Here is a 25265-nt window from a genome sequence, read left to right as displayed (position 1 = left end):
TAAGCTACAACAAATTCAGGACTTTGTTTTAAAGCAATACCCCAATATATTAATTTGAAATACACTAAAGTCAAAATTTTTAGATAATTTCCTGTGTGGTTTTGGCATTAGTGTATCTCGATAAATAAATTATGCGAGAGCGGTGCCAAAAACAGAGAATCCTCCTCTCAACCAGCAGGGAATCAAGAGAAAGGCAAGAATAAAACACATACAATCTTGTGGTTCATAAAAGCCAAGTTACAAAATGAACCAAAACCGCAAGACGATGGCAAAGGCGATTTGGCAGCGCCTACATCTATCCCCTCAATGAAACACATATAGAATCGATGACATCGGTGCAACGTGCAATGTGCAATGTGGATAATGACTGGCCGCAGCGTTAATTTATTGCTCGCCTTGTGGCCGCGAACCAAATAAATATTAGCCCCTCCGATTATTTACACTATTTATCACTGTTATTTGCGAAAGCCAAATAATAAGCCATGCGAAACTAGTTTAATTCGAGTAGCATGAATTATGCAATTATCTGTCGCATTTAATAATGCTTCATATACATACGTAAATCGGGAATCGACAATTGGGCAAACACTTAGCCTTTTCGTCTGCTCCTGCGCCCAACCACAAAAACCATTTCAAATTACGCCATTAATTTGTGAACTGAACCGAATGTCCGACTGTCTGTCCGGCGTCTCCTTTTGTCTAACTGCGGTGGTGTTTTCTATTTGTGTTTTCATTTTGATGCTGGCCGCACGCCAATTCCATCTCATGATTTACGGGGTACGGGGCGTATACGTGATACACTTTAAGGTCCTCCGGTTATCGAAACAGTAGGTTTAAGAGCCAAAAATAAAAAGTAAAAAAAGGAAAATGTAATTATAATTCCATTCTCGTAGATTTTCTTAACCCAGTTTTAAATAATTTGCAAGTTCTAAAAACTGAAAAAATAGGAAGAGCATTCAGCTCTCGTAGTGTTTACCAATAATTCATGTTTTCAGCAATTACTTACATTTTGCCCGATTGGATTTGTTTGCTTTTGGCATTTAAAAAGTATTATTTGCTAGAAGCAACTAAACTATCTGTTTTTGGCTTTGGGATTTATGTCTTTATGTGCATTTTTTGTGGGGTAGTAAATTAAAATTTTAATTTCTTTAACAAAGCAACCTATACAGACATCCTCAAATCACAAGAACTATAAAAACGATATTTGGAAAATTTCTATTTATAAATAAAACGTAGGCATTTATTGACCATGTTATTAAATTCATTTGATGAAAACATAGATCAAACCGTATCGTGGGAGAACAATTTATTATGGGGGATGCACACTTAATGAAATGGATTATCAATGGTTAATAAGAGCAGTGATTCGTTACTATGATTTTCAAATAAATCTAAAAGATAATGCTACTCTGCAGCACAGTGCTTTATCGCTTCAATAAATAGCAGATTGTACTTGCAGTGGAAAAAGTCCAGATTGCATTTGATTGGACAATCAAACCATTATTTTAATTGGGCAATAATGATAGCAAAAAGGTGTTAATTATTAATCACAGTATGCGAAGATAATTGACTAAGCAAATAATTATTTTTTCATGTCCAAGTGCGTACATTAACCCCTTGTTTCCCCTTCGCCTCATTGTATCTCGATTTCACTCCGTTGCAGCGGCAATTAGTTGGCACTTAAAGACCTTGACTTGAATTTCTATAAATTCACCCAAGGGTTCGCCGCACATTTGCTTCTCCGGCCTGGAGATTCAGATTGAATTGATTGCGATACGAGATTGAGGATTGACGATTTCGATTGCGATTGCGATTGCCATGTGGTTGCTACATCAATTTGCCGGGTTCACTTCAAGTTCAAGCTTTCGAGCGACGCGTGCAGTTTTTTTATGTCTCTTATTTTTTAGGGCTTATGCTTGAGCAATGGAGACCGACATTGACTGACTGACTTACTGACTGACTGACTGACTGAATGAGCGACTGATTATCTACATGCATATGCATATACATATAGAGCTCAAGCTCGTGTTTGTATTTACGTGTATTATGCATTGACGATCTCTCTAACAGCTGCGTGCTCGTTTTGAGTTTGTCGATTTATTTGCCTTTTTTTTCGTATTTGTATTTTATTTTTCGTGCTCAGAGACGAGCTCAAATTGCATTGTTTAACTGTTAAAACAGTTGTTCCTCAGTTGCCCGCACGATCGGTCTGTGTCCCCGAGAGCGAATGAATATTCAACTTGAATTCAAAAAATATTATAAAAAATACGAGGCTGTGAAGAGAAGAGCACGCGATGTGTCAGCACCTTATCGCGTTTAAAACTACGCTCTTTTCCACGGCGACTGTTTGCCCAAACGTCAATTGTGCTTATCAAAATCGAAATCTCTTTCGGGCAACAGTCTGTTTAGAAATGTAGAGTGCGGCAGTGGTTTCAACCCATATTATACAACCAAACACTCCAGAAGTGGAGCTAAAATCGTCAACAAAATGTACGAAATTCAGTTGTGTAGCAAAACATACCTATAAGTTTTAAAAGTAAAAAAGTTGAAGCCAAAGTAAAATGACTTACACTCAATTATTTGTGCAATGTGCTCATCTTGAAACGACCTTAAAGTTGTGAAACCCGCTGCTGGAAGCCACCAAACTGAAAACGGTTTTGACAGACCGAGTTGCTTGTGTTTTTAAGTTGCGTGCCGAAGTCGTTAGCTGAAGTCGAAGCTCGAAGCTGAAACTGAAGTTCAACTCTACACAATATGCTGTTGAAGGTGTGTCCATGCGACGACTTCCAAGTGCAGCACAAAGTGGTGAAGAAGCAGCCCAAGTTTCCCACCCGCGAGCGCCACATGGCCATTCGGCGGAAAAAGTCCACGGCCATGGTCACGACCACGTCGGAGAACACAGCCAAGTGTCCGGAACAACGGTGAGCATGGGAAAAGGGGAAAATTGGGAAAGTAGGGGTAATACAGGGGAGCAGTGGTTCTGCCGGGTCAGCTGTTTATGAGTTATCGAGGTGGTAATTATCGGCTAATGGATTGTGCCCCGCGTCCAACAAAGTATTTTAATTGGGCATCAATCTTTCGGCACTCGCCTCGGGCTGAAAAGGCCAAGAAAAACATGGGCAACTCAAATAAATTCCAATTTGACTTCGGCATCTTCTCTTTTCATTTCTCGACTGACTGCTGTTTTGCATAAGTTCACACTTTGCGGTATCAGATTTGAACACCATGCCATTTAACCGGCGCAAAGTGTGTGCTGAGGGAGCCAAATCAAATTAAAAAACCGTCTTAAGTAATTATAAATGCGCATCTAAATTTTTAAAGATTTTTGTATTGTGTCTAATTTGATTAAATATTCTTGATAAATTATATATTTTAAATCCTTGCTGGGATAGAAACAAACTAACATCTCCTTGGTAAATTAAAAATATTTTGTTTATTTACAACCTCTAGGAAAAATACACTTCGCTAGTTCTAAGTAGAGCATTCGAAGAAATGTAAATTTCGGTTTTCTTTAGAACTTTCCACTGACCCAACTTTCTACTCGAAAAAACTACAAATGGGTTATGCAAAATCCACGAGATCTTACCCATAAATAACCGATGCCCCACGTGAGATGCCTTTTCGGCCGAAAGGCGATTAGAGAAACACATTTTTGACAACAAAGCAATTTAAAACATTTGCCGGCCAGAGGCCAACGCAAAAGTCGAAATAGTGACGAATGATCATTGTACTTGGAGCAATAATAAACATTTTGAAATTTGTGTGTTTACCTAATGTGACGGTAGCATTAACGTGAATTTCCACGAATCAAAGCAAACGTCAAAGCCTACAAAATATATGTGTACAGAAATAAATAAATACATTCCATTTGAAAGTAAGACAGCATTTGTAGCCACCTTTTTAGAGAACACGCTGCAAAAAGGCATAAAATGTAGAAAGATGGCCTTAATGCTTGGCCGCAGAGCCATTTACACCTGCGACCGGCGACAAAAGCCAAATGTAGCCGGCAGATACATGTATCTACAGCATCTGTATCTCTTTTTTCCCCCACAACGCCATGTAATGTAATTTCCTTTTGGCTGTTTTTGGCCGTTCGTGTAATTAAAAGCAACAAACGACAGGCTCGTGCATCAAAGGTGCCTCTGATGGGTGGGTTAATAAACAAACAAACAAACAAACAAACAGGTTTCCCCACAGCTGTTCACCTGGCCCCGGGTGCCAATGATAAATGGTCTGAATTATGCCCAATTGCATCTGCATGTGCACTTCATATTGGCTTTTGAGTGCGAAATCAGAATGGACCCCATGCGGGTGTGTATTTATTCAAAAGAATTGATATGAACCAATTAAAAGGGTTTTTATACCCGTTACTCGTAGAGTAAAAGGGTATACTAGATTCGTTGAAAAGTATGTAACAGCAAAGAAGCGTTCCGACATATAAAGTATATATATCTGATCAGGATCAATAGTCGAGTCGATCTGGCCATGTCCGTCTGTCCGTCCGTCTGTCTGTCCGTCTGTCCGTCTGTCCGTCTGTCTGTCTGTCCGTCCGTATGAACGCTGAGATCTCAGGAACTACAAAAGTTTAGATTGGGCATACAGACTCCAGAGACATAGACGCAGCGCAAGTTTGTCGATTCATGTTGCCACGCCCACTCTAACGCCCACAAACCGCCCAATACTGCCACGCCCACACTTTTGAAAAATGTTTTGATATTTTTTCATTTTTGTATTGGTCTTGTAAATTTCTATCAATTTGCCAAAAACCGTTTTGCCACGCCCACTCTAACGCCCACAAACCGCCCAAAGCTGCCACGCCCACACTTTTGAAAAATGTTTAGATATTTTTTCATTTTTGTATTAGTCGTCTAAATTTCTATCGATTTGCCAAAAAACTTTTTGCCACGCCCACTCTAACGCCCACAAACCTGCACTTCTACTAGCTGAGTAACGGGTATCAGATAGTCGGGGAACTCGACTATAGCGTTCTCTCTTGTTTTTTCTCCATTTTGGAGAATTTTTTGTTGACCATGGCTTTCTGTTGGTATGTTCATAAGTAAAATTGGCACTTTTTTATGAGAAAAACTTTAAAAAATGGCTATAAATACTATATATGCATATGGCGTGAAGTGCAAAGCAAGAGTAAATTCCTTTTTGTGCATTTATTAGTTGAGCCTGAGGTGTTTAAAAAAATTCCATAAATCTTTTTACAACGCAATAATTGCCTATCTGTCATCATAGATCTCCATACACGCAGACTTGAATTCCAACTTCTCCAAGTTCCCGAACAAAAGCCCAATAACTTGCGATAATAGCACGTGTACGTGCATTTAAAAGATACGGGTATTTAGCCGTAATCGATGTGCTGCCAAAAGAAGATACATTATCCAGATACATTAAAAACATTGGCTTTGCACTGCCGAGTTGTTCCGGCAGTTGGTCGATTTTAGCTGGGCTCGTCTGCGTGTCCATTAATCAGCTGCCTCGCCAAAGTCACGTTTTGCATTTCGCCAGTGTATCTTTGTATCTGCGAGACAGCTTGTGTGTGGATGTGGATGTAGATGTGGATACACTTAATGCGGCTGCTTATCAAGTTGACAGACATTGCGGCGACACCGCACAAACTACCTGGATGTGTCTGGAGCCTGGACTTTTGTGAGCCTCTAATTAAGTGGTTTCAAACTGGAACTTGAACTTTGCCGGGCGATGGTCATCAATCTTGGCCAGATAGAGATACAAACATGCATGCAGATACAGATACAGATGTCAGTGAGGAGCGCACATTAGATGCCTGATTTTATTGTACAATTTACGAAATTAATCATTAAAATTTACGATTAAGCGAGTCGAGGCAAAAAATCTTCATAAATTACAGCCAGTACTGTGACACAGATGGGTGTGTTGACTCTTCTCGTGCTCGTGCGCCATGAATGAAAACACTTGGCCACACCAATCAAACGGATTGGCATCCCTGGGCCCCTCACACCCGCCTCTGGGCACACCACCCACTCAAAGGCTTTGTGTATTTTTAGTGCAAATATACAAATTTGACCAAGTGCCGCCAGCAGAAGCGAGCTAAGCGAATCCAATGGCAACATAATATTATTAAAGCAGTTGCGTAGTCCAAAATAGCTAGGCGAAAGGGGGGTGTTGTCTTAGAAAACATCTTTTAAATGATTTAATAACATTTTACGGTCTACTCGAGATACATTCTAAGGACAAATAAATAAAGAGTTGGTTGTTGCCAAGTAAACTATGAGGTAAACAACAACTTATGGTAATTCTCTTAAATTCTTTACAAAAACAACAATCGGTTTAAAATGCCCTGAGTTATTGGTAATACATTTGAGAACTTAAATAAGCATTAAATTCAACTCAAGAACACCTTATAACATAACCATATAACAGCTGCTTGTTTTTTATGCCCTTGAACTACATTTTCCTCAAAAACCCTTTCAAAGAACCCCTTAAGAGAACCCCCTTTGAGACGTCCCTTGATTTTTTATGGCCCATTTGCGCTGTCTCTATGGATTTGTCCAGCTCGCCCCGCCTTCCCCGCTTTTCCCGCCCAGCGACAGTTGGCCTTTTAGCTAGTTGGCTTCTTTGCTTATAAATAATTGCAGTTCGGAATTTGTTTCATGTCTGCGCACTGCTACATGTGGCAATCAAAGTCAAAGTGTGGATAAATGTCGCAGACACTTTTGATAAATGGCCGGGGCAACTGGTGCGGAGGTCGGTCACCCAATACGACCTTGACCCCCTTCCGTGGGCCGAAAGCCAGAAGCTGCATATGCTTGGTTTACATTTCGAGTAATAAGTGCAGGGACCGATGCCCATTAATTTGCCGGAATTACCTCAGCACCCTCCAGTACCGAAATACCCACTATCTAAGCGCTTCGCCAGCCAAGCGCACTACCTGTTGACTCGTTAACTCAGGTTAGTGGCACACTGTGAGAATTATATTTACTTTATGATGTGATTAGATAAAAGAAATGATTGTGCCAGCTAACTTAAGTAACTTATGAAAAGGATGAAACAAATGAAGTTCTTAAGAACATAATGTATGATATACTAATTAGTTACTGAAATCTTGTGGTATTTGGTATTTTCTCTCAGTGCTGAAGTTGCAACTCCCACCACATTGTCACTTCCCATGCACGTGTGTGTGTGCTTGTGCTAATGAAGAGGGCCATAAAAAGCAACGTAATGCATTGCTAATAAGCGGTTCTTTCGGCTCTCTCGCGCTTCCCCTTCTCGCACTCCCCCTCCCCACCCCTAGATGCAGTGGAACACACTTGTGCGGTGCCATTATCGCACACCTTTTGGAGCAATCCCCTAACCAACCCACACACTCTCTTTCTGCACCGCTCTCTTCTTTCATCGCTTTCTTTCGGCTTTCTTCTTGGCGCTTTTATGCTGGGCTTCGGGTCGCGACTTCGGCTGCCGAACGGTGTGCGCAGACAGCGACGCCGACGCAGCAGAGTTCAGTTAGAATTGGATTGCTGAACGGTGCGGTTGTCGGCGGCGTTCATTCCTCGCGATTTGCGCGCGTTTCGCACGCGTTTTCCCCAGTCGGTTTGTCGGTTTCGGTTTGCGGTGTTGTGGAATAAATTTAAAATAAATTGAATTATATTTAATTGCACATTTTTCCGTATGCTCACCTCTGGACTTGGCCATTGACTTGGCGGGGTAGTGACGTGGGTGCGCTGATATTTGCTCGATCTGAAGTGTTTAACATTTATTTGAATCGTAAACAAAAACAAATCGCCACGATTTGTTTACATTTTGTTGTGCGGTCTCTGGTTGCTTTATTATTATTATTACTGAAAAATGCAAATGTCAATTGCCGGAATTAAAATATATCCCAGTGCAGGGAGGAATTTTGAAAGAAATATTCCTTGGATTATTAATTTTTCACTTGTCCCGAGAATGAGTCAGTGTTTGGATTACACTCCCACCTAGTTTAAATTTTTATCCCACACACTGACAATTGTTTTTCCTTTTTCCCATTTTCCCTTTTCTCGGCCCATTGCGCTTTTCTCAATTTTGTAACACATTGTGACCAGATTTCGCGGAACTGTAACCGTCGGAAAATTTTTGCACCAGTGCTGAGTGATAAATGTTTCTGCGATGGTATTGGAATCTTAAGCCGTAATATGTAGTTCTGTAGTTCTCGGGAATTCAGTGACGTTTCCACAATTTCACTGATCCAGCTCTTTGGGTCAGCCTGCCAACTCAATGGGTTAATGGGAGGTTTATTCGCGCTAGATTGATGAGACAATAAAGTGAGGGTGATTGTAAGCTAACATCCAACGCATATACCTTAAATCATAATAAATAACTGAGTACAAGCGGTGCTAAGTCGAGTAAACAAAACAAGAAAGAACGCTATAGTCGAGTTCCCCGACTATCTGATACCCGTTACTCAGCTAGTGAAAGTGCGAAGGAGAGTCTTCAACACTGACAGTTTTTGGCGGTTTGTGGCGTTAGAGTGGCGTGGCAAAAGTTTCTTGCAAGTCGATAGAAATTTACAAAACTGATACAAAAATGAAAAAATATCAAAACATTTTTCAAAACTGTGGGCGTGGCAGCTTTGGGCGGTTTGTGGGCGCTAGAGTGGGCGTGGCAAAAAGTTTTTTAACAAATCGATAGAAATTTACAAGACTAATATAAATATGAAAAAATATCAAAACATTTTTCAAAAGTGTGGGCGTGGCAGTTTTGTGCGGTTTGTGGGCGTTAGAGTGGGCGTGGCAGCATGATTCGACAAACTTGCGCTGCGTCTATGTCCCTGGAGTCTGTATGCCTAATCTCAACTTTCTAGCTTTTGTAGTTCCTGAGATCTCGACGTTCATACGGACAGACAGACGGACAGACGGACAGACGGACAGACGGACAGACGGACGGACGGACAGACGGACAGACGGACAGACGGACGGACAGACGGACATGGCCAGATCGACTCGGCTATTGATCCTGATTAAGAATATATATACTTTATATGGTCGGAAACGCTTCCTTCTGCCTGTTACATACTTTTCAACGAATCTAGTATACCCTTTTACTCTACGAGTAACGGGTATAATAACTGGGTAATGAGGTGTTTGCTCCCCGATCGGTCAGATCGATAGTGAGTTCTTAGCAGCAGAGCAGGCGCATTGGAAAAACAGAGCTATCAGTTTTCCTATGACGTTATGTTATCTACATAAGTGTTATCTGGAAGCCAGGTTAGCGACCCATTAAACCTATAGATTTCCAAATTTCAATTATTTTTGAGGGATTTCAATTAAGAAATTTGATTGAAAATATTTCCGCCATTAATGTCAAATTTCTATATTAGTAATATTTGAATTGAACAAACATATTTTTGTTACCATTTACGATTGCTTCCCAATTTCAATTTAATTTCATTTGGTAATTGTTTCCAATTTTGTTTATTTTGAACTTGTGGATAGTTAGTTACTCAACCTAGTTATCCTTGATACATTTTCATTTTATTTTCCCTATGTTACCCTGCAGAAGACGCATTGGCTTTGTCGTGATTTATGCGGTGACATCTGCGGCTCATCTCTGTGGGAACCCCGCAAGGTTGAAATAATTCACAATGCAATTTGTTGCTAAAGAGTATTCTATCTGCTCTCCGTTCGGCAGCCCCAACAACTTTCAGTACAACCCCGTGCTCGTAAATATCAACTAAGCTGCCCTCGCTTATGGGCAATACTATGGGAAGTGGGGCTGTGGGGGGTTGTGCATCCTGTAGTGCATATGTTAATTATCCCACCTGCCCACTGATAGGGGGGCAACCCTTTCAGAAGAGACGATTGGAGGGGGTAATGCTACTCAGTGATTCAATTAGCGGTAACCATACGCACAAACCCATATTTACGGGTGCACAAGAAGAAATTAACCTTACTTCAGTATAACAAAAAATGAAATCAGTTATGAGCTGTTCATAATATTGTATGTATTGCTTAATTGTGTGATTTTAATCACAAGTATGTACATCTTCAGTTTAGTTTAGTTTGTATTTGTGTTGTGTCTAATTTTTGCAAGTTTTTCTCTGTGCAGAAGTGTGGGGCAATGCAGCTCTGGTGTAACTTTATAAATATATAGGGCAATCTGAGCGTCCAACAGTAAAGTGCATTGTTCTGTTGTTGTTGGGGTAATCGCATTAAAAGTCGTTTAATCGAAAGCAAAAAGAGAACTTTTCTATCCCCGCCCTCCCCTCATCGTGCGTTCAGTGGGTGGAAGTGGGCGGCATAAAGTAGGTGGGGAGGGGGTGGGAAACGGGAAACGAGGACCACAGCTCATAATTGAGATTTGTTGCACTCCGGCGTTGACTTTTATGCGAGCGCTTTTATTGTTTATTGTTTACAGCGGCAACATGTAAGTGCAATTACTGCGGAAAATTGGATTTCCTCCCGGCGGAAAAGCTCTCTTGCTGGCTGCTGCGATGGTCTTAGCGTTCGAGTTTCGCTTTCCGCGAGGTGGCAAACAAATTGTTGGTCAAACAATGCTGATTGCTCTCTCGGCGAAACAGGGCGATACTGCTATACTGAAGGATATGGCAAATTGGGGCCGGGGTGATGGCACAGAGCGCATAGCCCCAAAAGTTTTCCAATTGCGGTTGCCGCACGGCGTTTGCCTCTATAAACGAAAGTGACTTTGGGGCTTATCAATTGTGATTGTGGGGCCGGGTTACCTACACAGTGTTGCACCCTCCACGCCCACGCCCACCACCCATCGCGAAATGCTGCGGGGCCTAACAAGAAAAGTTGTCGCCGAGTTTGACTGTCTATCTGTGCGGCAGTGTGAGAGTTCGCTTTCGGGATACAGTGCTCGACAAAACCATAAAGCCATGTACCCGATACGAATCTCAGATCTCGTTAAATGAACTTGAACGTTTTTGCCTGATAGTAAAGAAGACACTACTTAAAATTTGTTGCCAGAGCAAACTAAGTTCAAGATTGATACATTATCAATAGGTTTCATTTTGTTGATTACAAATTTGAATTCTATGGATGCCTAACTTTCCAAATATTTAACAGAGTTTCTTTAATTGGTTCATTAAAAGTTTGAAAGTACTAAGCGTTATGCCTGACACTGTAGCAAACTTTTGGCTTTTAATTACATTTATCTGGCAAAAGTTTCAGCCCCGAAACTAGTTTTATTTGTTTGTCATACGCATTTCTGTTGATTGTGCGCCATACGATATCAGTTATTATTATATTATGAAGCTCTTTTTATGCCATTGCTATTGTTCATGTGCTATTCCTTGTTGCCCATTTCAATTAAATGAAAATCTTTGCCAGATGCTAAAGCGCATAGCGTTCGCTTTTTCGCGTCTGTTTTTGATGTGACAAAAAAGCCTTGTCGCAGGAAAGGTTCTAATCTGAAATGAACACGGTTTAATGGCATTTTAATTGTTTATTCTGCGATAACGCTGCGCATCTTCTCTCCGCGGAAGACTAAAAAGCAAACAGGGAGATACAAAGTCGGCAGGCAGATAAAGAGGAGTCGGGAGAGCAGAAGTCATTGTAAACCGTATTAGCACATATGGCCCGCATTGGTGCATTTTAAGCTGTCTCTGGGCAATCAAATGTGTTCCTCAAGGTCCCCAAAACCGAATGAAATCCAGAGACTGAGTTCCCCATACAGCTGCCTGCGGGCATTCTAAATTCACTTGAATATTTAAATATAGAATCAGGCCGTGTGATCTATCTTGTACTTGGAAATCTGTCAAATTGAATTTGTTGCTACATCAATTACGGAAATGACATTTATTCTGGGAGGGATTTTTTGGTTAGAACCCGTCTGCTTTTTTTGTTTTTTACTTTCATTTAACATCGATTTGTATCACGTCAGACGTTTAAATATATACGTTTAAATATATACATATATGCTATAAATGTTGAGTTTTATAACTATTAAAAAATACTTTGGGTTGTTTATTCCACTAATACTAATATTTTGAGTTTTATGCTTTCGGGGGAAGGTATAATTAATTTGTAGGGAAACGATAATAGCATACCCCAAATCAACAATCATTTACATTTAATGCCTTTCCAATCAAGAATTTGCTGATAAATAACTAAATATTAAATATAACTACGTGAGTCAAATATGATTCCAACCTCCGTGTAAAGTTCTGGCTAATCTTATCAAAATGTTATTCTGAGTGGCCCTTTAATTATAGAGTGTTCTTCATTTCTTGGGACGTTGAAATGTAAACATAACACGATATGGATCTCGCAAGAACCTTGACTTTGTGTGTCACAGAAACATGACTCAACTGCAATCACATTAAATTATTCAATTTATTTGCATTACCTGGGGCAAGTCCCCTTGAGGCAGCAAAAGCAAAACCTGTTGCACTTTTCCGCATCAAAGTCGTGAGCAATTAGCAAACAGTTCCTCATTTTCCAGACAAGTCCATAATAGGACAGCTGGCATTTCGAGACCATATACCCTCCGTGTTCCGTTCCATACAAGTATAACCATTTGGACAATCGCCAGTCCCTGTTTCCATTTGATAGCATTTAGGTGGAAGAACTCACGTCGGCTTATCTTATTTTGAACGCTAACGCAGTTTGGCCTCCGTCGATGATTGAGCAAATGGAATTTGGCAATTTCGGTTTTGGGTTCTGGGTTTTCGGTCTCAGCTCCCCCGATGACATCACACACACACACGCAGGCCAATCCTACCCAGGATTGGTGGGTGTGTGTGTGTGTGTGGGGGAAAGACCTTTATTAATCTTATCAAAAGATGCTTTTCTACCTTTTATTTCATTTCATTTCATTGCTTGGGCGTTTTTATTTTCGCTAAATGTCATCTCGACGGCATGCCATAATCGTGAGCTCATTTTATCTGGCCTTCTTTTTTCTCACAATCTACTGCTTTAGAAACTCAAAACTTAAAAAGTTCAAGAATAATTAGCTGATAATGTCCTCTGATTTACTATACTGTCTGAAATTTATCTTTCTGTGTACTAGTAACGGGCTTACGCACAATTCCACTGGTGTGGGCGTATTTATGATTGTGATTATTGTGCTTGTAGCTCTAATTGAAAAATAAGTAAACAAGCCATTATAGAAATTCCCAGCCCGCAGAATAGCGCGCAGAGGTAAAATTCAATTCTTGGATAGTAAACAAATGGTATCAGAACAAAGGTCAAATTAGCACTTTAATCAAAATGTCAATGAGCAAATAACGCGCACCGACGTGCCGAATGAAAGGTGATTTAACCTAAGACGCGAGTTTCTCTTATTTTCGTGGAGGTGGCAGAGCGAATCACCAAAGAAGAACCGACAAATTGTGCCGAGTCAGGCAATAAGAAAAGATATTTAAGCAGAAACACATGAAAGCCGAGCCAAGTTCATTAAGACAAACGGTAACAGCAATAGGAATATAAAAAGAGGCGGATAAAAGGCCAAAAACCCTTAGTTCAAAGTGCGCTTAAAAGTGGCGTAAAATGGTGAAAATGCTCGATCTGGACCGTCACGCAGAGTGCCCACTGTGGGCGGCACTGGCCTCCTCGGATGTCCCATGGACGGGCATGGACTACGCCTGCCTCAACGTGCTCAGTATCTACTGCAAAGTATTCGATAGGAAGGAAATATACGATCTCATAGTGAGGTAAGGCCATAGCTCGCCCTAGGTTCGCAAAGCTGCCGCTGGATGGCGCCACGCGAACTTGCGACCAAGCATACCGAAGCTGCGCACAGTGGATGTGGCTTTATTCACACTTATAACATTTAAAAATAAATCGTTAACTTAAGGAGATACTTATACTTATTAAATAAAGTAGGTTTATATATATTATTTTTTAAAGTGGTCCCTATGCTTAAAGCATTTATGTACCAACATCTTTCTTACTATTCAAAAAATGTTATATGCTCATTAATTAAAAGTAAGGTATTTAACAATTTTATTTCCCTATTATTTTCTAGGAAAACCTGCCAGTCCTGCAAATGTCCTCGCGAGGCGCATGCCATCTACCAGCAACAGACGACCAACGTGCACGAGCGGCTCGGCTTCAAGTTGGTCTCTCCGGCGGATTCCGGAGTGGAGGCGCGGGATCTGGGCTTCACGTGGGTGCCGCCCGGTGCACGTGCCTCTACGCGGATCAACCGCTACTTCGAGCAGCTGCCCGACGAACTGGTGCCCCGGCTGGGCAGCGAGGGCGCCTGCAGCCGGGAGCGCCAGATCTCGTACCAGCTGCCCAAACAGGACCTCTCGCTGGAGCACTGCAAGCACCTGGAGGTGCAGCACGAGGCATCCTTCGAGGACTTTGTGACGGCGCGAAACGAAATCGCACTGGACATAGGTAAGGCGTGCTCAAAAATCGGACTTTAGAAATGCATTAAGGGCAAAATTACAAAGATATTCAATCATTTTTAGATTAGTTTAATTTCAAAGCTCTTGCTTTAGTTGTAATTCCCTGACCCCGCCCAGAATGACCTAACTGACTGCGTTTTGCATTATTTTCCGGTTGAATAGCCTACATCAAGGATGCCCCCTACGATGAGCATTGTGCGCACTGTGATAACGAGATAGCCGCCGGCGAACTAGTTGTGGCGGCGCCCAAGTTCGTGGAGAGCGTGATGTGGCACCCCAAGTGCTTCACCTGCAGCACCTGCAACTCGCTCCTCGTGGACCTCACCTACTGCGTCCACGACGACAAGGTCTACTGCGAGCGCCACTATGCGGAAATGCTGAAGCCCCGCTGCGCTGGCTGTGATGAGGTGAGTCTTTGGCCACCACCAATCCCCTCCTATAGTATACGATCCCTAATTGACAAATATTGTGTGGCACACTTTTGGGGCACATTCTGCAGATGGGAAGACGGGGAGATGGTATCTGTGTGTCGCCTGGCAAACCGAGAGTGTCCGTGTGAGTGAGTGCTCGCTGTCACGGGCTCTGGTTTTTATCGCCCGCCGCACGCAGTTCCCTTTTATTGCATAGGTGCGGCTATCGCCCTTTCCAAAGGTTATGGCATTTTCATTGAACTTCACTTGGGCGCCCGTAGGAGTCGGGGATCCCGGGCATATCCTCCAGCTCCCCAATGCAGCGACTCGCGAGTGGCGATGGCAACAAAGAAATGAAGGCAGTTCATTGGCAGCATTGGCTGTTGACGCGTTGTCATCCGCCGAGCGGAAGTTCATTGCGAGTGAGCCGGATATTTGTGGCATTCGGTTAAGGTCAGAGATTGCTAAAAATTGCTAAAGGTATCCGCAGTTCGGTACAAACAGGATTAGCCTTAGTGAAAAGATTCCTGATCCCTAAAAATAGTACATTCTGATCATGGAAATAATTATTTTTATATCCAATAGATTGCGGGTGTGAATTTATCGTTTATATACGCAGCTTTTAAAACATATATACTAATATGTTTAAATTCATTCATGATGAATTTATATTCCCAGCCCATGACAAAGAAACACTTTCGCTTTTGTTTCGAAAGCTAAATAAACATATGATAATATCATCGCCCCAGATGACCCATTTATTCATATAAACCTATGTGTTTTTGGCACAATTTCTAATGACAATCAGTTGCCAAAAATAAACAAAAGAATACAAAAATAGTTCGGCTCTCTGGGGCAAGAACACAATTATGCCGCGTTTGACAATAATTATACTGATTCTGTCTGTTGTTGGCGGTGGATAATGCAAAGAAAACGCCGAAGAGAACTGAGAAATCGGCGATAAAGAGCCTCTGAAAGCTGCTGGCAATGTTAGTGTCAGTGCCAAGTCGAAATTTATGGCAAACATTTGTGTGCAATCCGCTCGGAGGCGGGGAAATGGGGCGTGGCGACCCTGGCCCCAGGCGCTGTCCATGCCAAAGAAACTGATTTGCAAACACTGGGAACAGTAAAAGTCATTCGCATAAGATTTACGAATGCTCAACTAGATTGTTTCACACTTTTGAAAATTCGAAATTTGATTAGCAAAATAAACAAAGAACTGGGCACTTTTCGTAAACAAAATTGTATCTCTACATTCAAAATTTAAATATTACTTGTTTAAATCTGGAGATACGATGTGAGCATTAATGCCAAATTGACCATTTTTATGGAAATTGGCACCTGCTGAAAATTATTTAAGCCAACTGTGCGTATGAGTGATATGTGTAGAATGTGGTATACAAAAATCTTGGTTGCCAAAATGAAAGGATGATTTTAAAAACTATGTATTTAATGTTAAATTTTTTTTAGTCATATTCAAATTAAAAAAGTGCTCTAACTTAGTTTTTAACTGAAATAAGTATGCTAGCATCATTCACTAAAAAAATCTTTAGAACTTGATAATTTAATGAAATTGATAGTTTCGATTTAGTTTTCTTATCTGATTTATGGCCATGTCGCTTACTGTTCTCCCGCACGAAAACGGCGAGCAAAGCAGAAAGTGGCGAAAAGTGTTTTGTGAAAAACAGCAATCGAAGCATAGACCAAAATAGATCCCCCAAAGGAAAAGGGGGCGCGGCCGGCGGGGTGTCGACTAAACTGATTAGAAAATCCGCCTTGGCCAATTCCGATTGCTTTGGCATTTGACACGGAGGCAGTGCAACAGCGGCAGCGGACCAAAGCAGAAGCAAAAGCAGAAGCAGATACATTTGTGTTGCCAAATTGCCAGCGACCAAAGTGGACGATGTCTTGTCAGTTCTACAGGCCTTTTGCTCTCATCGCTGGCCGTCAATTAGCGCCGTTTGCCATTTGAACGGATTCGGTTCTTGGCGGTTCTCTCGCCTCGTCTCGCCTGGCGGCTGATTCACTTGTTCTCTAGAAATCGGGGGTCCCATGGGCACTTGCTGGGGCATTAATCAGTTGCAAGACGATCGATTAGCGGAAAACAAGAGCCCGCCCGTGCAACTGCATCCACCTGGCGCTTTCGCCTGGCCCATCTGCGATTCTCCGCGCTACGCGCTCTCATAAATCGTCTCAAAACGTAGATAAATGAATATATTGAAATGATTGGTCCAATGATTTGTGAGCGAAAGTGAAATAAATAGTTTTCGAATTACCTAATCGACTGGCCATTAACGTGAGTGGTGTGAATTTTCGAGTGCGTGGTGAATATATTTTATATAATACGTGTTAGCCGATTCGGTTCTCGTCGCCATACAAGTATACTCTCATTGAATCGGCTAACGTTGGAGGATTCGGATTCGGATTCCGTTCGATTTCGGGCATTACGCAATGGCCGCTGAGGAGACGGCGCTAACCGGCGTCGGCGAGCTACTTTTCTCGCTGCTAATTGGATACCTGGGCGCCCTCGAGTTCGCCTTTGTGGCCCGCCATCTCTACCACTGGACCTTCCAACATCCCGGCGATTCTTCTGCAGACGCAGCAGCCGACGCAGAAGAATTGCCTCGAATGCGAGAGAGATTGGATAAGCAGATCAAGGAAGCGGCTGAAAAGGAAGCGCTGGCAGGAACCAATGTCATGCAGGATGGTGTCCAGTATATCAATGGAATACGAGTGGATCCTGCTGGTGATAAGAGAGAAGCCTTGGCCGCCGAACTGGCACGCCAACAGCAGATCGAAGCCGATACGAGGCGTCAGCTGGCGGAGGCGGAGACCAAACTGGCAGAGGAAAGACTGCGGGTCCAGAGGGAGAAGGAAGATTCGGAGCAGCAGCAGGCGAAGCTCATAGAAGCCGAAAGACAGCGCGAAAGAGAGCAGGCGGAGAAAGAACTGCAGGAACAAAGAGACGCCGAACGTAGGCAGCTAGAAGCAGAAGAAAAGCAGCGTAAACAGCGCGAAATCGAGGAGAAAGAACGCCTAGAAAACGAAAGAAAGCTGATAGAAGCCGAACGGGAAAGGGAAGAGAATGAGCGCAGACTGCAGGCAGCTGAAGAGCAGCGCGAGCGGGAAGAAAGTGAAAGAAGAATCATCGAGGCGGAGCGTCAGAGAGAGCGGGCCGAAGCCGAAAAGGAGCAAGCCGAACAACAAAGAATCCTTGCTGAAGCCGAGGCAGCCGAAGCCGAACGTCGTCTCTATGAAGCCGAACTGCAGCGAGAGCGGGATCAAGCCGAAGAGGAGGAGCAAGCACAGAGGGATGCGGAGATTGTAGAGCGTCTTCTGGCAGCAGAAAGAGAGCTCAGCCCAAGCGGTACCGAGAGCGAACTGGAGGAGGATGCTGCTATCGCCGAGCATTCACGTCGCCTGATCTCCAGCAGAACTGATCTGGAGCAGAGGCAGCGATCGATTGAGGAGAACGCCAGACTCTTCCTGGAGGCTGAAGAGGAGATGGTGATGCTTCAGCAGCGCCAACTTCAAGCATCCCGCAGCAAAGAGGAGGCAGACGAGTACGCTGGCATGGAACCCGTGGTGGAGGAGCCGTGTGTCAAGAAAGTTGCTCCACCCAGGTTTCAGGAGCCCCTGGAAGAACCAATGGTGCATAAAGTGAAAACTCAATTTGGTCAAGGAAGTGGTTCTGAAGACGCCTACTCAGCAAAGTCAAAAACACTCACCTTCCCTGGCGTATCAGATGAAGGATCCTCCGCTGAACCAAGAACTCCGTTCTCCAGCCAGCAGTCGTCCCTTAGTACCCAACCCTCTGATGAAGTGAACAGGATCGAGTGCGAGCGCCTGAACCTGAAGGAGAAGATCAGGTACAGGAAGTGCAGTACACTGAGGACTACCTGCGTTCTTTAGACGGCATCAAGAATCGTCCTTTGATGCGAGAGGACGGTTCTGGCAGGAGGAGAGCCTTTAAGAAGCGACGATCCAGTGGAAGCTCGAACTCCTCACGGGAGTCACGCGCCTCCCGCGACGAGGAACTAAAGATGTTCACCTCGCTAGAGGAGGAGGAGTTGCGCCACGGCAACCGGGAGGACTACAACCCCATCAAGTATACGAGTGAACCCACCCTGAAGGTTAAATCCCACCGACGTCACAAGAGGAGTCCAGCAAAGGATGTAAGACCAACGGCTGACTCGACCACATCCTTAGAGATGCTCGGCGAGGAGAGCACAAATCCGTGGGGTGAGGTTGTGCCGGAGCACTACAAGGATACCGAGTTTTGGAAGCGGGAGAAAGCGCTTTCCATAGACGAGGAGGAAATCGAGCTGGAGAGACCCTCGAGGGGAGAGGATGTGGAGGATGAGGCCACCAATGAGCCGAAGTCGTCCTCCTTTGAAGAGGCCACTGAGGCACAAAACGAACAGGCAGTGGCTGCCCTAAAACACCAACTTTCCAAGGAGCAGGTGGTGAGTAATTGAATCTACGAGCAAAGGATCATTATCAATGGTTTATTATGTGTGCGTTAGGACAAAGAAACGGAGCAGAACAACCAGCAAGCAGTGGAGACCAGCGACAGCAACAAATCCAATGTAAGTGCGTAGGACAGACACCTAGCACCACTTCTCACCCACTAATTCCGACCACAACCTGATCCACCAACCGCAGACACCACTGCCGCATAACTAACTGCCCTAACTGCTTTACCTCTTTGCTTTTCATATTGCTACCGCACCCACTTTCCGCTTGCTTTCCCGCTTCACCTTCCCCCAAAAAGCTGCAAACCTCTACCGCAGCAGAGGAGCAATCAAGGGGCGGTTCACCTGGCTTGCGACGCAGTCCACGTATGGATGAAATGGAGCATTACCCGGAGCGCTGGTCCGCCAGCCAGGAGCAACAGTCACTGCAACAGCAGTCAGCGCAAGCAGCACCATCCATCAATGTCCATCAGCCGGATACGGCTCCTTGGCGGGATCAGTACGGATTGCTCATGGAGGGACTCAGCGACTTCTACGACTTTACCGCATCTGTAAACCCATCGAGATCCCGTTCGGCATCGCGCAATCCCTCACCAGCTCCCAAGAATGTGGCCAATTTGATGGATGTGGACGCGGAGCGATCGCTGGAGGTCTTCGACGACACTCAGGAGGGTGTAGTGGCGGGAGAACTAAACTGCGAGTCTGTGCTTCAGCTTCTGGAATCGAACTTGAATGAAACTGAACCCTCGAATGACCAACTTCAAGTGCAAACTGTAGCCGATGATGCCAAGAATGATAAATCCATACTACCACTGGTGCACGAACCCCTCGAAAGCTCTTCACTTGGTACTGTACTGGAAGAAAGGGGACGGGAGTCTTCTGTCGGACGGATTCATTCCAGATCCCGCTCCCGTTCACCACTTCCCACCTCAGAGAACCTAGATGAGAGCATTCATAAGCGCAGAGAGCGATTGATCAAACAGAACGATGAAATTGCCGAATCAGAAGATTCTATGGAAATCGAGACTAATGGCAATGGTAGATTAAGCCCAGCTCTGGAGGTCACCCTGCCACAGCCTGTGATTGAGATTAATGAAATGGCCGACGAGCCCATGAAGGATGAGGAAACTACACCTGAAGAAATGCGACTTTTTGTAGAGACTTTAAGAGCCGAAAGGAATGCCAGGTCAAGATCCCGATCTCGTTCCCGGTCTCCTCTGCCCACAGCGGGTAATATAGAAAAGAGCTTGGAAAGTCGTAGACTGAAACGCATTCAACACAACGACGAAATCTTCGAGAAACTGCACGAACAAATGCCTTCGCCACAGATCATCATAGAGTCCGTATCACCGCCAACTTCACCGCTTCCTCTGCCAGTTATATCCATTGAAATTGTAGAAGCCCCGGAGGAAACTGCTTCCCACGCCGAAGCAGAACCTGAGGATACACCAGAGAGCATGGCTAGACTTTTCGAGCAACTTCGTCTGAATCGAGTGCGATCCCATTCCCGATCCCGCTCGCGTTCGCCACTTCCAACAGTTGCTAATTTGGAGCAGAGTGTGCAGAAGCGTCGCGAGAGGCTGATTGCTCAGAATGATCAATTCTTTGAGGTGCTCCAGGAAAGAGCACGGACCCCGGAGCCAGAAACTCGCATGACCGTGGAGTACGTCTATGAATATGTTCAAGAGAAGGAAGAACACGTTGGTGAAAGTCGCGACATGCGATCCTTGTCCCCATCTCGCTCACGGTCACAGTCGCAAGAAAAAGGGCAAGATGATTTCCACTTGATGCTCAACCTGGAGGGCAGTGAGTTGCGCACACTGCGCAAAAATAGCGAGGAGTTGGAAAGTGTCCTGGCGGTGGGTGCAAAGCAGCGGGCGGTCGATATGGATGCCCTGGAGAAGCTACACAATGCCAATGAGGAAATAGAGCTTCGCGTGCTCAGCCCCACTAATTCGGAGTTAGAGAGAGTGGTTGAGATGACACGTGAGAATCCTGACTTGGACCGCACGGTTTCTGAGGTGGCGCGGGATCTGCAGGACGAACTCATTGCCAGCGGCTTCAAACGCTCCACCTACGTGGGCGAGTCCTTGGACCTAGGCAGCGATCAATTTAAGGAGCTACGCCGAGAGGCAGCCCAATTTCAGAGATCCCGAAGCCCGTCTCCAGGAATAAGCATGGATTACGCTCGAGAACAGGCTGCAGCTCAAAGGGAGCTTCAAGCAGCCATCCTAGACTCTCTGACCGAAAGTCGCCTGGGAGCCAAGCCCAAGACCTACTCCGAGGAGAGAACTGGCGAATTCGAGGATATAACTGCCGCCCAGCTGGACGACCTGCGTCATCGTACGGCCGAGTTCCAGCGATCGCGTAGCCAGAGCCGCTCGCCCTTGAGAGAAGATAGCCTCACCCAGTTGAGGGACATCGAAGCGGAGTCGGCTAAGAGGGAGCTGCAGGATCAGTTACTAGATAGGTTAGCCGCCTCGAGCATTAATTTCGAGAATTTCTCGCGGCACCTGAATGCCGACTTCTTGGACAGCGAGCGGAGGGCCTCGGACTCGGCTTTGATGGGTGACATGGAACCGGATGAATACCATCACTTCCGTCGCTATTCACTTGCCCAGGAACAGCCCGTCGAGGAGTATCCCAGCGATGACTACGTTTACATCTCACAAATCGAGGTGCGAACTCTGACAGGAACAAGGACTTGGTTAAAAGAAGACTTTTACATCCAGGAACCTAAGGATTTTTCTGACTCAAAAAGCCCAGTAAGAGATGAGGACTCCTGGGCAAGAGCAGTGTTGGCTGCAGAGGCGGAAGCTGCTGAGTTCGATTCCACCAATGCCATCTACAGCTATGACATAGTGGGAGACCATGAGCACTTGGATCAGGACAGGAGCAGCTCGAATGACAGCGAGGACACACGACAGACGGTGGTGGAAATCGATGACGAAGATGAGTTCGAGTTTGAGTTGGACGAGGGAATCTCGGATAACAACGAACGCACCCAGCCCACCGATGAATCCCACCATGACACTTCCGAATGTGAGGAGGCAGAAAGGAATGCAGATCGCTATGAAAATCGGGGAGCTCAGGATTGGGAAGAGGTAGATGATGTGGAGGATTTCCTTGACTATGGTTTTGATGATGGTGCTGTTGGCGGAGCGACGCCCTACTCCGATCCTGATTCCTTTATCGAACAGATCTACAATGAGGCCATTAAGAACAGAAAGCAGTCTGGAATCCTAAGGGAGTACGAGACCATGGTTCAGGAGCAACTGCCTTCGGATCTCAGCGAGTCGGAGAAGGAAAAGTCCGGTTCTGAAAGTGAGAAATACGCCTTGTGGGCCAAGACCAGGGAACTGGAAAGATCGCATTCCAGTACCCGACACTCAGATGTTGACATCGCGTTGGGCTTGATTCCAGAAAGTGAACATCGCGATTCTGAGATGCGGTATCTCGGTGATGCGCATGTGGTGGCTCGGCAATCCACAAGGTTACGTACTCGTTATGGATTCAATCCTAAACTCGATGTGGGCGACCTGGAAGATGACATCGAGGTGGACCTTAATTACAAGCCCAAGAGGGAGTACAACTGGCGCAAGAACTTCCGACTGGACGACAATGAAGAAGGGGAAAGGAGTGACCAATTAAAGACAGAGGAGGAAGAAGAACAAGAAGCCAGAGACCAATTTGAGGAGGAATTCGGATGGCAAGATCAAGAACAAGAAGAACATGGTGAAGATCCGGAGCAACCATTGTATTGTAATGAAGAAAACGGACTTGACGAACAAGGAGAGCTATTGGAAAACCGCAGGATCAGTCTGGGTGGAGAGAGTATCACCCTCTTCAGTCGCAGTCCTGTTCGAGAAATTTTACCAGATGTTCCTGAAGAACTTCCACAGGAGGAGGAAGCACACGAGGAGCAACCAGCAGCAGTGGCTCCATTGGAAGACCTGCCAGCCGAGAAGCCCAAAAAGAAAAAGAGCAAGAAGAAGCTGCGCAAAGGATCTAAAACCGAAGAGGAGCTAAGGGATGATAATGACTCGGACACTCAAATGGGCTTCACTGGACGCAGTGATGACCAGGAGGCAGCGGATCCGCCAAAGAGGAAAACACGCTCGAGGCGAAGCTCAAGAAGTAGCTTGACCAACGAAGAGGCCAATGGAGGATCAGGACTCTTTTCACCTAGGAGCAGTCTTGCCTTTGTGGGTGAATCCTTGGAGGGCATAGCTGAACTCGAGCCACAGGAAAGAGAGGAAGAGCAGTCCGCCAAGAAGAGGACTAAAAAACGCAAGAAGACCTCAACAAAGGAATGCAAGGAGGAAGCCAAAGAAGGCACCCAGATCCAGGCCTCTGAGGACTCCCATTTGGATCTGGCACTAGCTGCTGCTCTGGCGGAGATCGCCCCCGTTTCGGTGTCCACAAATTTGAGCCCAGAATCCACGCAGCAGAACCTACTTTCCACCATTAGCACTGGACACAGTGTCTGCATAACCCCAGCATCATCGATCGAGGAGATTGGTGGATCGCATTCCTCGACCTCAACTACGGTGGCTGCAGTGGTACCAGCGCGATCCGTTGTGGACACCTTCGATATACTCAAAGATGCCAATTTCTATCCGCTCTTCTAGATCGCTTGGTTTGCAAACTAAACTTGTACCTTCACACTCTATCACCCATTTGATTTACTCTCTATCTGTTTCTTATAGACATGATCATAAGCCAAGTCAAGCCAAGCACAGCCCAGCACAATCCAGTCCAAGCCACATCCAAAACCGAGCACGCTGTACACGAATTCAGTCCCAGTTAAAGATTCAGTATCCAGAATCCAGCATCCAGCATCCAGCATCCGCTCCTCTGACTGAGGGATCCCAGAGATTCCGATCTGTATAAACCATGTATTATACTAACGACACAGAAAACCTTGAACCCAAAAAAAGAAAAAACGAACGATTGAAGGAATATTTACCATAACATAGCTGTTAGTTTGCTTAACAATTTTGTCTTTATAAAAATGACGAGAATAAAAGCCAACTGAATAAATGAAGAAACCATTTCGTTGTACTCTGGTTGCTATTAATAGCCATACACCCCACCGAAATTCGCATCTGCGGTTTGTGCCAATTCTGCACCGGTCCTCGAAATACTCGGGCATTGAGATCATTCATGCCGAGGCTCGAGGCAGCGGTGTCACCCATCAATGGGCCACCAAGTGCAAGTGCCTCAGAAGAGGGACCATAAATCTTCCCACAATTACCCATATTATTCTGAACAATATATTTGTGGTCAAATTTGCATTTTCCCATGATGTCATCGCTTGACACTCGGCTAATACGAATGAGCCAACATTTAAGTCCACATGGGAAATGTCCACCATACAGACTTACTCGATTTTAATGCTCTCGTCATTACGCCTATAAACGAAACCAAAACAATCTGTCACGAGCATGAGTTATGTGTATAGTTCTTGGGCTCACACACTTGCTTTTCTTGGGTCTTATGTCTGAATGATGGGACTAAGGTCAGGGCCAAGTGGCTTTATGTTTGTCTAGAATTTGTCAATGAAAATATGGGGACATCTGTTGTTCTCGCTTTGAAACAAAATTATGTCAACTTTCTAATTAAAAACGCATGTTTGACTAAGAGGCGTACAAGTGCGGCCAAAACAAAAGTGTACTTTCAATAATGAAACTAAATTTAAACAATTCCCACTTTTATCGTCAGAATGTATTTAGTTTTATCCCAAAAGTATGCTAATCTGAATGTCCAACTTTTGCATTTCATTCATTCAGATCGTTTTGTTTATGTCAGATTAGGGAAAACAATATTTTTGCACTTTTCGCACTCGTGTTTTTTTTGGCGAGCTGCCGCTGTCAAGTTTCATATGTCATATCCTTAGTCAAATTAAGCAGAAGTCAGCCACAGAAAGGCGACAAAGGTTCGCGGAGATAACAAATTATCTCAACGACTGTCAGGCCGCAAGAGGGGAAATTGAAAATGAAAAATTCCCAAAATATTTATGACAGGCCAACAGGAAAGTGT

General features: G+C 44.4%; 2 protein-coding genes across 4 annotated transcripts in view; both read left to right on the top strand.

Moving 5' to 3' along the window:
• The window catches only part of LOC120448607 (four and a half LIM domains protein 2-like), a 57346-nt gene that overhangs the window by 17749 nt on the left and 14332 nt on the right, over positions 1-25265 (top strand). The window contains exons 1-3 of one of the 3 annotated variants that reach the window (XM_039630710.2): positions 2740-2921; positions 13951-14327; positions 14501-14745. In XM_039630710.2, coding sequence (XP_039486644.1) covers positions 2755-2921; positions 13951-14327; positions 14501-14745 — 789 coding nt within the window. In that variant the 5' untranslated portion in view covers positions 2740-2754. Of the gene's footprint in view, positions 1-2739; positions 2922-13306; positions 13637-13950; positions 14328-14500; positions 14746-25265 lie in introns of those variants that run through there. The other 2 variants (XM_039630711.2, XM_039630709.2) reach the window with 2 other exon arrangements.
• LOC120448605 (trichohyalin-like) lies at positions 16597-24270 on the top strand. The gene is given in 4 exon segments (XM_044006012.1): positions 16597-18589; positions 18592-19214; positions 19275-19337; positions 19523-24270. Coding segments are annotated over 4 exon segments (6408 nt in total). The 5' UTR covers positions 16597-17199; the 3' UTR covers positions 23855-24270.

The sequence above is a fragment of the Drosophila santomea genome, chromosome 3L (assembly GCF_016746245.2).
Source record: "Drosophila santomea strain STO CAGO 1482 chromosome 3L, Prin_Dsan_1.1, whole genome shotgun sequence".
Lineage (NCBI taxonomy): Eukaryota > Metazoa > Arthropoda > Insecta > Diptera > Drosophilidae > Drosophila > Drosophila santomea.
This window is presented reverse-complemented; position numbering and strand designations above follow the sequence as displayed.